A 12,268-nucleotide genomic window follows, 5' to 3' on the forward strand; every position below is an offset into this window, starting at 1 on the left:
CCTCTAGCAATTTCAGGGGGCTTTTCAATCAGCAACTCCTTATTACCAAGTGTTGTGTAAAAGATGAGGTAACCGGGATAACTTTATAGACTAGGATTGCCCCGCCTCAAGACAGCTCTCCAACACAACGTCAATCTGAAGTGCAGCGTCTTCCCCAGAGAGATGGAGGGAGCTGAAGGACCCTCTCTTCCTCACACCATGCAACTTTCCTCATCATTGAAGAAGAGGGCTTCGATCTTGCATGGCAGAAACACTTTTGCAGCAGAGAAATACACATGGAGAGGAGCCCTAAGCAGTGGGATGAGGCTGCCAACTGAAAGTAAACCACTAACAATTGCTACTTCTTGTTTTCCCTTTGCTCTACCTTCTTCAGCCACTTTCTGCTTCTCAGTTTTCTTGAGTACTGGCTTTAAACTCTTAAGATCAGACTGTGCCTATTTTAACTTTGAAATAGTGCCCAGAGCATGTTTTAGGTGCTACATGTAATTTTAGAAAAGTATCTCAAGTCTGTAAGAGTGAATTGAGGTAATATTCTGTGCCAAAACCATAAGAGGGAGAATTCTTGAAAATGCTAAGGGGCTTGTCTGAATGGGGTAACAGACAGGGATTTTTTTTCCCCCGGACTTCCATCTGGAAGCTTGCAGAAAGACAGCAGAGTCCAATGTGAGGTTTGCAGGAGGTACACTGTGGCAGCCTTGCTGCTGCCAGCTTTTCCCCACAAGGCACCTTCGCCCACAGATGAACCACAGCAGCAAAAGGCACTTCATTATTGCTGCAGTGAAGAGAAGGGAGGGAGGGTTTTAAACAACCAGAATTGTGCCCGTCTTCTTTAAAAACCAGTAGGGTAATCAAGTTCAGGGCAGCCCTGGACAGCTGCCCTGTGACCTATTCATATTGACCCCCACTATTCATCACTTTCCTCAGGACTATGAGGGCAAGCTCCCGGGGAGTGACCACCACAATAGACAGATACGAGCCAACAATAATACGGTTCCTGCAAAAAAAACAGATGGCACTGCAATAAATTTACAAATCTGCATTCATGGCTCTGTTAAAAACACCCAGAAGCTAAAAGGCTGGAGGGGCCCCCAGAGAGTTTCCCCTTCCCAGTTTCTAAAGGCCGGCTCTCTCCCCAAGACTATTGAGCTCATGTTCTTCATAAATGAAAGATGGAGACATAGCCCTTAAAATAACAAATGGCTGACCTAATCAATCTAGTGTTTGGGTCTAACACTAAATGATAGGCACTGAAAACTAATTATGTTTTTTGGCAAGGAAGTTGAATTAAAATGGAAACACACAGGTTAAAAATGCACTGAAGCATTTGTGAGTCCCTTTGAAAGGGCAGCACACACACACGCTCACATGCAGGGCTTGAAACAGGAACCTGATTCAATAACTCATGCATTTATTTTTAAAATGAATCAGATTAGTCCCATGTGTGACCTGCCGGTCCATCTGTATGAGCTGGACTTAATGGGCACTCTTCTCACGCTTACTTCAGTTTGAAGTATGAGAGAGATAAATTTAGTTTAATTTTCAACAGATCAAGCTATCCATTTTCCAAATGGACCATCTGGATCAGCCTATTAAAATTAATTTATAACTTTGCAGTGTGAAAATTCGTTTGTTAGCTTAAATAAAGTTGCCAAAAACTTTTGCCACTTGTCATTGTTTTTTTCTGGTCTGTTTTCATACTATGATTTTCAGTTTATCCCTTCAAAATTTAATTTTGTCAGATCAAGCACTCAACAAAAACTGAACGTCTGCATCCATATTACAAAGTCTGTCATAGCTTAGATCTTTTCACTGTCCAAGCAAACAGTGTCAAATTCATTGCCTTCTTCTGTTTCCCAGTGCTAATCTCCATGTCTTTCCTCCCTTGCTGCCCTCACATGCACCCAACAGCGGCCATGCCTTCCACTTCCAGCAATTCAAGGACACAGCCCCACTTGTTGAGACTTCTGAAGACACCCTTCTCCATAAACCATTTTAATCAACAGCAAAATGATATTCCTCTTACTAAGAGTTCCACAGCACTGAGCAATGGGTGTCTTCAGCTCCTCCACACAACTTCAGATGTGTAAGTAAGCACTGCACCTCCTTAACACCTCCACCTTCTGGTATGTCCGATCCACACACCCACCTGAGAAAATGTAATGGCTAAGGCTGCATAACAGCACTGCAAACAAGGCAAGAAAAGGAAACGCACCTTTACTTAAACTTGTTAGCAGCTGAACATGTCAAGACATAGTACTTACCCTGAAGTGGTCTGATGCATCTCATTAGTTTTCTAAGACTAATCAAAAAATACTAAATATGAGGATACATCCACTGGAAAGACCATTTAAATAAACAGACTCCTACCCCCATACACTCAATTTCTCTGTGCAGGTAGATCCATGTTCCCCAGTAATGAAATATTAAGGGAGTCTCATGGGAGGAACAAAAAATACGAAACTGTTCACACAATATTTACCAAGTTAGCATCTTTTCAGGAAAATGGAAGGCATTTTTTGTGTATTATTGCTTTGACAGCATTTGCAGGTCATATTTTTTTGGTTCTACAAAGCATGGATAGATGTAAAATACAGCAGTCACTCTGCATACCTTCCTATAGGAGATCCAGATCTTTCCAGTAAGCATTACTCTTTGTGAGTATTTAGGCATGTGGCTAAATGTGCCTGACTTCTGGAATGAGAGCCCCAGAAAACTCCCACTGCTCCTGTCCATTGCTAATGGAGAGGAGGAACAATCTGAGCTTTCAAAATGCTCCGACAGCTTTATTTCTGCCTATGCAAAGAACCAGAATTCCCTCCATAACAGGCAAAAAATCATGGACAACCACCTCCTATGATCTAGAAAAGAGGGCACTTGCTTTAAGACTAAGACTACATCTTGAATTTATTTACAAAGACTGTTCTCAACACAAAGGCCCCAGATAGCAATAGAAGACCCAAGGATTTTGTCCTGCATCTTTCACTGTAAGGACTGGACACAAAGATGGAGACCGACACAATGTCTCAACAATACTGTGCAACACAGCCAACCATCTTCAACGTAAACAATGTCCACTGAATTCATGTAAACAATGTTCACTGAATTCTTTCCAATATGAAATCTTGGGATAGATACTACAAGTGGTTTTTCAGTTGTATTCCTGGTATCTACTTGATTATGATGAATTGTGGGCCTGAGGGAAAAGCAGCTTTCCCGTGACACTAAGAATACTTCTGCAGATTGAGATATAACAAAATGGAAACCTAATTCAAGAAACTGTACCTTCCTCATCTGTACAATACACTTTGCAAATATCTGCTTCCTCAATCAATAATTACAAGGAAGGACTCAGTGTGATGAGAAGACACACAAAATAAGTAACTCATGGTGCTTTTTAATTAACATCTCTTACTATGAATCTTCTTTTGAAGAAGAGTCATATACCTCTTCTCTCTGAACCTGATGGCTTGCCATGGATAATATTACTCTAAGATAATGTCCCGTCCCCGTCCCCGTCCCCCCCCCCCCCGATTTTCTGGCATGCTGGGGACCTTGTTTCCTCTCCTGGAGATACACAGTAGGGACTTAGTAGGTTTGCCCTCTTCCTCCAGCTCTTGCTTGTTGTTGAATGCCAGAAACACTTTGAGTTTCATCTAACATATTTAATGAATTCTGCAAGGTAATCCTTCTCAGCTATAAATGGGACCTCAGCCATTATGCCAGCATATTGCCTCATGTCTAAAAGACTTATATGGACTTCATCTGTTAGATGGACCTTAGTCACATGTATGCAGTCCTTCACATAACACCTCCTCCCACAAAATCAAACGCTCCTATTGAAACACAAAAAACCCTCAAACCAACGACACAAACCAAATAACTGAGCACAAGTGCACTGTATCAAAAAGATATGTCTTTCTTTACTATGACCCACAACTTCTCCTGGAAATAGCTGATGTGGGGCAGGATTGTGCCATCTTATTTTTCTGCCTGAGGCTGCTGCTCCTGTGGCTGAGATGCAGAAGGAAATGCAGCAACAATTCCTCAGCTGTTGCAATGTATGGCCTGGGGTATTCACTTAAGTCACATTCACCAATGGTTTCACTCTGATACACCAGGCAGCAACCTCTGGCAGCTAAAGCATGGACATAATTTTGCTTCTGCTGCCTGAAGGTTGCAGTGGGGAGAAAGACCAAAGTGAAAATGGATCAGAAATCACTAAACCCAACCTAAATTTCCCAGAAAGAACATGTCAGCCTCCCTTTGTTGGCCACAGGGATTAAAAAAAGGAATTATTTTGAATTGGTAAGGAATTTCTTTACTATATATAAAGGTCAAAGAAATATTGTTTTAGTAAACCATCCTTTCTCCTTTTTACCCATTAGTAATTTATATGAATGTAAAAGAAACAAGAACAGGTCATTTTTCAGGTTATTAAACTGGATATCATCTCCAAGAAAATTTACCTTCAAGGGCAATAAAAAAGTTTAATTGTTGTACAACATTTTGAGAGTCTTGATCTGAGGCAAGGCAAAATACACTACAAACAAGACAGGAACAATTACAGAAGAAAAGGCTGAAGAGGTCTTGATGAACACCAACTGGAGAAAGGTAAAACTAAAGTCACAGTTGACTGAATTATACTGAAGCATACATTTCTTCAGAGTAATCAAACTCCCCTGAAAGCTAAATCTCTGTGTCTGATTTTCCTGGGTACAATGCGACTTCCTCAGACTTCAAAGAAGAAAATAAAAGATTTCCATGAGCACAAGCCAGCCTTCAGCTTCCAGAAGCATTTAAGGATTCAAATAGCTAGAAAGTTTTATTGCATTTTTAAAGAGACTGATCACATACCTGTCTAAGTGAATTCTTCTCAGGAATGATCTTCCTAGGGGGCTCATCATTATTACAGTCTTCTCTCTCAGAGGAATTCTGTGAAAGAAAGTAAGCTTTAATTCAGTTCTTATCCCTAATATTACTCTGCGAGGAGAAAAGAAATAGAATATTTTTCCTACACAGACTGTAGCATTTTATATATACACATACTGGAGGCTAACTTGTACTTTTATGCCAAACAGCTTGTTATGGCAGAGAAAGAATTTCTCCTCCTCAACACAACAATGCAACACTGTGCAGGTATCTATTGAAGAAGCCTATGCTTTAGGGATTTATTCTGAAACTACCGAGAACAGCCACTTTCAAAAGCTGAAATGGTGGTTGAATCAGCATGGCAACACTGGTGCTCCTGAACACCCCAGAATAACCATTTAAAACAGTGCAACCTGTTGAAAACAAGAGGTTGTTAATGGGTGCAATTGTTGTTCTCTGTGTCCCTGTTTTTCATCAGCCTAACAATTACTAATTGCACTGAGTCTGCCTGGCTGCCTAAAATCATAGAGAAATTTTGGTGGAGCTAAATTCTTGTAAAAGAGGTTGTCAGGGAATCCTTCCAAAAACACCCCCAAATATTGTGCAGGTAGTGTATGATAATACAGCTGTGTTTTTCTCTCCTGCTGCCTGACTCCACATACATGTACCTTTTCTAGAAAGACTGATTCTCCAAAATGTAAGCTGCCACCTCCAAAAAAAAGATCAGTCAGATGAGGATGTAGACAAGAAATGCAAGGGCTTTTCCAGCATGAGTTAAAAATACAACCAGGAAACTTTTGTCATGCTACTGTCATGATTAAAATCAAATATTGCTTGGTTTAAATACAAACTATAGTTGTATCAGGACATGAATAGTCTCTTGCAAATACTTGGTTAAAATCTGCTGGATACAGTGGGGAGAATCCTGACCTCACAGCCAAAGTCAGCTGCTCTGGAAGACAGGGTTCCTTTGCACAGGTTCAGCTACTCCACTGGGAAGAAATGACAGCCAGCTTTGGGGGAATTCCACACACACATCTAAAATAAGTTTGATCATCACAGTATTCATAGCCTTAGGCCACATTCCCACACATTCAGTAGTGAGCAACTAAACAGGTTTTAAAGAGATGCAGAAAAACTGCCTAGGGAGAGCTCTGCCAGGAAAAGGGTGGCTTTCCAGTTACTTGCAGACAAGCTCAGGACTGCCTCTATTACAGAAGAAGTTTGCATTCTGAATCTGTCTCCCAAATAACCTGTCCTTTGCTGAGCATGGCTCTGCCTGGCTTCTCACAGAGACAGCTTCCAGCCCAACACGTCAGGAAACACAAGTGGCATCTGTTGGCAGAGGAGGAGCAGGCCGGGTAAGCAGGGGCAGTGCAGGGCCAGCAGCAGCACGGCAGCCGCAGGAAGCTGAGAGCAGAGCGGAGTGTGTGCCCACTGCAGCGCTGCGTGAGCAAGGGCTTGCTCTGGGCAACAGGACCAAAGGGACAGCCAGGACACAGGGCAGGGACAGAAGCTGCTGAAAAATGGCAGACAACGGGTGGAGGGAGAGGAACACAACAGTAAAACCACACTTGGGATGTCATAAACTGGTCAGGAGTAAATCAAGGCTTGCAGACCAACTAGTGATTTTGAATTATTTTTTTTTTTAACAAGATATAGAACCTATAAGGCACCATGACATTTGGAATGCTGTAACTAGGGTTTTATAATGGAAATCAATCCTAAACAGGCCTGATAAATCACTGTAAGAGGGCATCTTTTTAAAGTTTTTGTATGAGGTCACAGTCAGGACCAAGTTATTACATTAAATCCTGCTTTGAAAGAACTGTGATCATAAAAACATACAAGCTAGAATCACATATATACAAAAAGGAAGGTCAGACATTAAAGCTGCTCTTTTCTGCTCATGAAATTTAGTTTAGTAAGTGGTTCATTCAAGTTAGGATTTTAATTTTTGTGCTTTGGGGGAAAAAAAAAAAATCAAGAGTGAAACCTGTAAGAACCTGAGGTGAGTTACTAAAGGAAAGGCATTTTGTTGTGGCTGTAGGGTAAAGGGGTTGTTTGGTACTTCTGGATTAATTTTCAACATCCACCCCCCTTCCCTACAGTAAGTGTCAGAACGATTCCCCTTTCCAAATAATCTCTCTTTGACAGTGAAATCTTGCATTCTTCTCGCCTTTCAAAGCCACTAAGGATCCTCCCTCACAGAAACATCAAAAAGCAGAAACTGCTGGTGAACTGTTAGCCCTTATTTTGAAATTTCTGGTTACTGCAAAGCATCAAGTTATCTACTTTTTCTTTAAGCTGAGCATCTAATTTTAAGAGCAAGCAGAGGACCATTTTGCATTCATTATCTTTATAGGTGGCAAGGCTAAGAGGTTGGCTGAACAAAGACCAGACAAAGACTGCCAAGTGCATATGGTGGTTCACAGCTTGGCGTCGCACCATTCTACAGCACCAACACAGCAGCTCCGATAGCAGACTATTAAAGAGGAGCGCTGCTCATGCACTTTTGTCGGCAAGTAAGTTACGCTTGGTGAAGACAGAATGACTGGAAAGCATTACACTTAAGAAAAAGCACAGATGTTTATAACTCCCGCTCATTTCTCAGGAAAAGGAAACCTATCAATCCAGGTGCAGCTACAGGACCCTGCATATTTCAGGACTAACTGTAGCTGCATGGAAGTGAATTTCACTTGACAGGGCAACACTTAGCCATGGCCAAGGGAAGAGCATAACGTAATCGACTGAAACGGTACATCTATATATTTCTCCTTGCTGAACAAGGTGGGAGGAGGGATAAACATGTGCGAGGTCAGATTAAGGTTTGTCTCAGCAGGACTCCAGCGATGCTCTCGGCCACAGGAGAGGCAGACAAAGGGAGGAACTGCTCTGAGCACCCTCTCGTGGTTACTGAAATGCATGTCCCGGGCACAGACCTGGAAAGAAGCATTTGGTATCCAGACGGTAAGTTGGGTGTACTCACTGGGAATATTAAAGATCTGCAGCAACTGTACTTCATACATAGTAGGGGAACGATGGAATTTGCTAGGGAGAAAGAAGCAAAGAAAACTAGTGCACATGGAAAGCTGAAAAGCCATACAAACTCCCTTCCACCACGGAAAATTTTTACTTCCCACAGGCAAGCCTTCTTGACTAAAGCCAGACTAGTTAAAAGCCTTTGTGCTTGCGTGCAAGGGTCTCTTCTTTTGAACAAATACAGGGAAGATTAGATGCTGAAGTCTCCAAAGCACACTCTCCTTCCACAGACAGGTACATTTTTAAAATTTTTTTTTATTTTTTACCCAAGGTCACACAATGACAGGGGAAGTAGTGAGAAGAGAAGTCAGGAAACCCAAGCTCATAGTTCTTGTAACCTTGAAAACTTGTCTCTAACAGAAGATTCCTGCAAAGGGGCTCTGCCTTCCATAGCTCATTTTTCCTAAAGTGGCTACTGCCTGTAATGAGATCCTTTTACATCTGATTTGCATTTAAAACTTCAGCCTGTAATTAACAGAATATAACTCCATGGCAGGTTGTCTTAAAGACCACTACAAAATTATTACTATTTAACTCTCCCCATGAAGCCTCCTCCACCACTAAACACAACATGCTACAATGCATTCAAAATCCCCAGACTGAAGCATTTGACAGGAGATGACATGCAGTATTTTGTGTACACAGCCCAGCAAAACACTGCTGGGAATGAGATATAATACATGGAGAAATGCACTCCCAGGGACTACCAATTGGGCAGAGCTACCTTTAGTACCGCCTCACTCGTGGTGGAAATCAAACCCTTGCCAACTGGGGGAGGCTTTCTTTGATGCTGTTCTGCCCTGCACTAATTATAAAAGAGTACAGACACAGCCTTTTTTCCAAGTGTGTGGAGGTGGGGGTGGGGGAGAAGCGTGTGTCTATGTGAAGAGCAGAACTATTTTTTATGCTTTCAAATTCTTAATCCTGTTTGGAGCTGTCAGTGGGGGTTAATGGAAGCCTTGGATAGGAGAATTCCAATCTGGTTGGCAGATGGATAGGTTGGTTATAGCTGCATAACTATGTCTTGCCTGCAGGCACAATTCAGAACACTGTTAAAGCAATATAAAGTCTCTGTCAAGCTGAACCATTTGGATCAGTAGCAAGGAGAAATAATAATAAAAAAGGAGTTCATTTCTGGGCCTTGCGTGTTTATGCTAGTATGCAGAAACTGATTAATTGTCATCGTGTGCTGGTCTGCTATACCTCGGATTTCTACTTCTGGAGTAGATTTTGCATGCTAATATAATCATTCTCCCTCTTGAGACATTAGCAAATAATCAAATGAAAAACAGGATCATAATTTACTGAGATTCGGGCAATTCTCTATGCAAATTTGACTTGTTATTGCTGCTGCCTCGTTAATCTGAATGCCTTTGACAAACTCCTTTGATTTATGAACTCATGACAACTCCAATGTGTATATATTTTGCTAGATTGACATTATCATTAAGAGTGGGTGGACTGAGCTCACATGAATGGCTGATTTTATTCGCTGGTGTCTGCTGCTCAACAGCTGAGCATCTCCTTCTCACAAAGCCCCTGAGCGCCAGGCTCTTCCCATCTACCCATCCATTCATCATCTCGATGTTAATTGGCCCAGGCTTTAAGCAAATTTTCAACACGATTTAAAGGCACGATGACACTGATTACTGACCCTCTGCCATACGGTGCCTATTGATTAACCTGACAGAGATGATGAGCTTGAGGGAAACTAGGTGTGTGTGGACCTCGGGGAGGGGAAAAAAAATAATATATTGTTTATGCAGGCAAAACACTTGTCTTTATCCCAAAGGCCAGAATTTGTGCTGCACTGGCCCTTAAAACACACTATTGCTTTAAACACCTGCATCCAATACAGAAAATGCTTGCTTGCTTGCTGTGGAAAAATGATTACAAATTTGATGTCATGTGCAGTCTGTATTTTAATCGAGTTCCCTGATAAATAGACCCCCTCAAGCCAATCAAGTCTCGCTCCAGCCATTGCGTGCGTATACATCAGTTCAAACAGAAGCCTGGGTGTGCCGAGTGTGCTTTTAGTGGTATCAGCAGATCCAACTGCATGTAGGAAATCTACTTGGGTATTTTAGGTCTCTAAGCAAATAATACAGTGGGAACACAGTGTGCAAACAGTTAGAGTAGAGTAAATGTTCCAAGGGCAAACCGGATGCCAGACATAGCTGTCTCAGTATTTTTGCTGCCACATTAAAATAGATGTTTTAGCACACACCAGTGAAATAGTGCATTTTTCCTTTTCCAGTGCAAACTGTTGATATGACCTGACCCTCAAGCTCCTAAGTGCATTGAATGAACACAGCATTTTATCAGAAATTGAAAATAACTGACATCCTTTTTCATGTTCCTGGAAGTGTCCCTGCGCTGCACTTGGTCTTCCTCACCAAGGACAGAAGGGTACTCTCTCAGTCAAGAGGGAGCCACTGAATAAAGAGGTACATCAGCATTCTGTCTGCAGACTGGGGCTGTATGAAAGTAAAAGGAGGCAGAAGGCCTGTTTAACCCCTGCCCAGCCCCGGGTTAAGTCTGTCAATCAGGGCACACTGTTCTTCTCTCCTAATTCAAGCCAGCAGCCTGCCAGAAGTCAGGATGTTCCTCTTGTTTAGGAGGAGGGAATTTGGGAGAATGAGGGTGTTGCTCCAAGATGCTGCAAAGTTAGCTGTCTTGCAGAAAACAGGACAAAGCCTCATCAGGTAAAGGTATGGAGAAATTAGCTGTAATTGCCTAATGCCAATGTCAGCCAGAGAGAACTGAAAAGAGAGAGCTGTGTGTGGATGTAAGTGCTAGTCTAAGACCAGAGGCACATAGAAGCCTTATGCTCCCTTTCCAATAACCTCTGTAAGTGATAGATGAGTCCAAGCCCATTGTTATCGTTAAGGGACTGTCAGCATCCTCATTTTATAAATGCTGTCTGTCAGTTTATAAATATCTCAGCCATTTCAAACAGTGCTAGGATGAATCCTGGCATAGCCAGTGTCAGCCTGAAGCAGTATTACTGTTAAAAAAAAACAAAGCGTCTAAGATACACTAAAAACATGTATGGATAGCTTCTCCTTTTTCTCCTATTATGACATCTAAAACATTCAAATTCACACTTATTTGGCTAGTCACTACAATATATAAAACCAGTCCTTAGGATTGGTAATGCTCTTTGAGAAGAACAAGTATGAAAGCTGCAAGTTTGAAGGCAATTCTCTGCTGTTCAGTAGATAAAACAAAAATGACAGCTATAACACACAGGGAGATCCACAGCAATGAAAATGCAGAGATAAGTATCAGACCCCATTCCTCCTCGGCATTTGCTGCTCTGAACATTTACTGAGATTAGATCCTTTTAGAGAACACCATAAATTGCAACATGTAGGCACAAGGGGGTGACTTCAGCCTGGAATGAAGGCACAGACAAGTTTCCCAGCTCTTATAACTTTAAAGTTAAATGGTACTTTTGCAAGGGGTTTTGGCTGAGCATTAGAATGACGGGAGGGCAGAGAATCTGCAGCCTGCCTTGCACTGACTGATAACAGAAAAAGAAAGGGAATAAACTAAAAAGGCCTTCCAGTTCAGTGTCTGCTTTACAGACTGACATGCATATGTCTATTCGGTTTATTATATCTATTATCTTGTTATCTGCACAGAAGCATGGCACTTTTTTTCTCCAATACATTTATAAATGCCCTGTGATGGGGGTAAAGACTTCACCCCCCACCTGGAATGCTTACAAGTTGAAATTCATGCCCAAACAGTTCAGGTACCTTCTAAAACTTAAATTCTTAAAACTGAATCTCTGACAGCAGTGAAAATTGGAAGTACAACACTATACCTCTGACCAGACACATACATTCATTCACACCAGTCCTAACTTGGTCTGCCTCCATGTTAACACTGATGATGACAACAAAAGTTTCAACAACCAGGGCAAGAATCCACTTTTCACATCTGTAGAATGGATCCTTCATGGTCTTCTTAATTTTTCATTCAAATTAATAGTTGGAAAAATATAAATTTTCAAAGTAATGAGACTTGATAACAGAATTTCATAACATACAGAAAAGCTTCTTATGACGTTCTTTAACTTAGTAATTACTTGTTGGCTATAAAGGGCAATTTAATGGTGTGGGAAGTCCTCATTACTAGAACAGCAAATTCAGTTTAACATTAAAATACCAGAACCCAGCACAAATATCAAAGATCTGATGAACAGATGTATTTCGAACAGCAAAAATCTAGTGCAGCTAACCAAAAAACCACCAACACCACCACCACCCCCCCGCCCCAAAATACAGATGCTAGGAACAAGTCATTTAGGGGAATTTTAAAAACCTGGTTTCATTTCATCCATATTTTG

At 41.5% G+C, this 12,268-nt stretch overlaps 1 protein-coding gene across 13 annotated transcripts in view; it reads right to left on the reverse strand.

The window, feature by feature from the left end:
* Positions 1 to 12,268, reverse strand: part of BTRC (beta-transducin repeat containing E3 ubiquitin protein ligase) — a 115,156-nt gene that overhangs the window by 61,671 nt on the left and 41,217 nt on the right. For 12 of the 13 annotated variants that reach the window (XM_059851840.1, XM_059851837.1, XM_059851836.1 and 9 more), the window contains one exon: positions 4,855 to 4,932. The exons of the other annotated variant lie outside the window; for it this stretch is intronic. In XM_059851840.1, coding sequence (XP_059707823.1) covers positions 4,855 to 4,932 — 78 coding nt within the window. The remainder of the gene's footprint in view (positions 1 to 4,854; positions 4,933 to 12,268) is intronic. 13 annotated transcript variants of the gene reach the window in all.

This window comes from Haemorhous mexicanus, chromosome 7 (genome assembly GCF_027477595.1).
Source record: "Haemorhous mexicanus isolate bHaeMex1 chromosome 7, bHaeMex1.pri, whole genome shotgun sequence".
NCBI lineage: Eukaryota > Metazoa > Chordata > Aves > Passeriformes > Fringillidae > Haemorhous > Haemorhous mexicanus.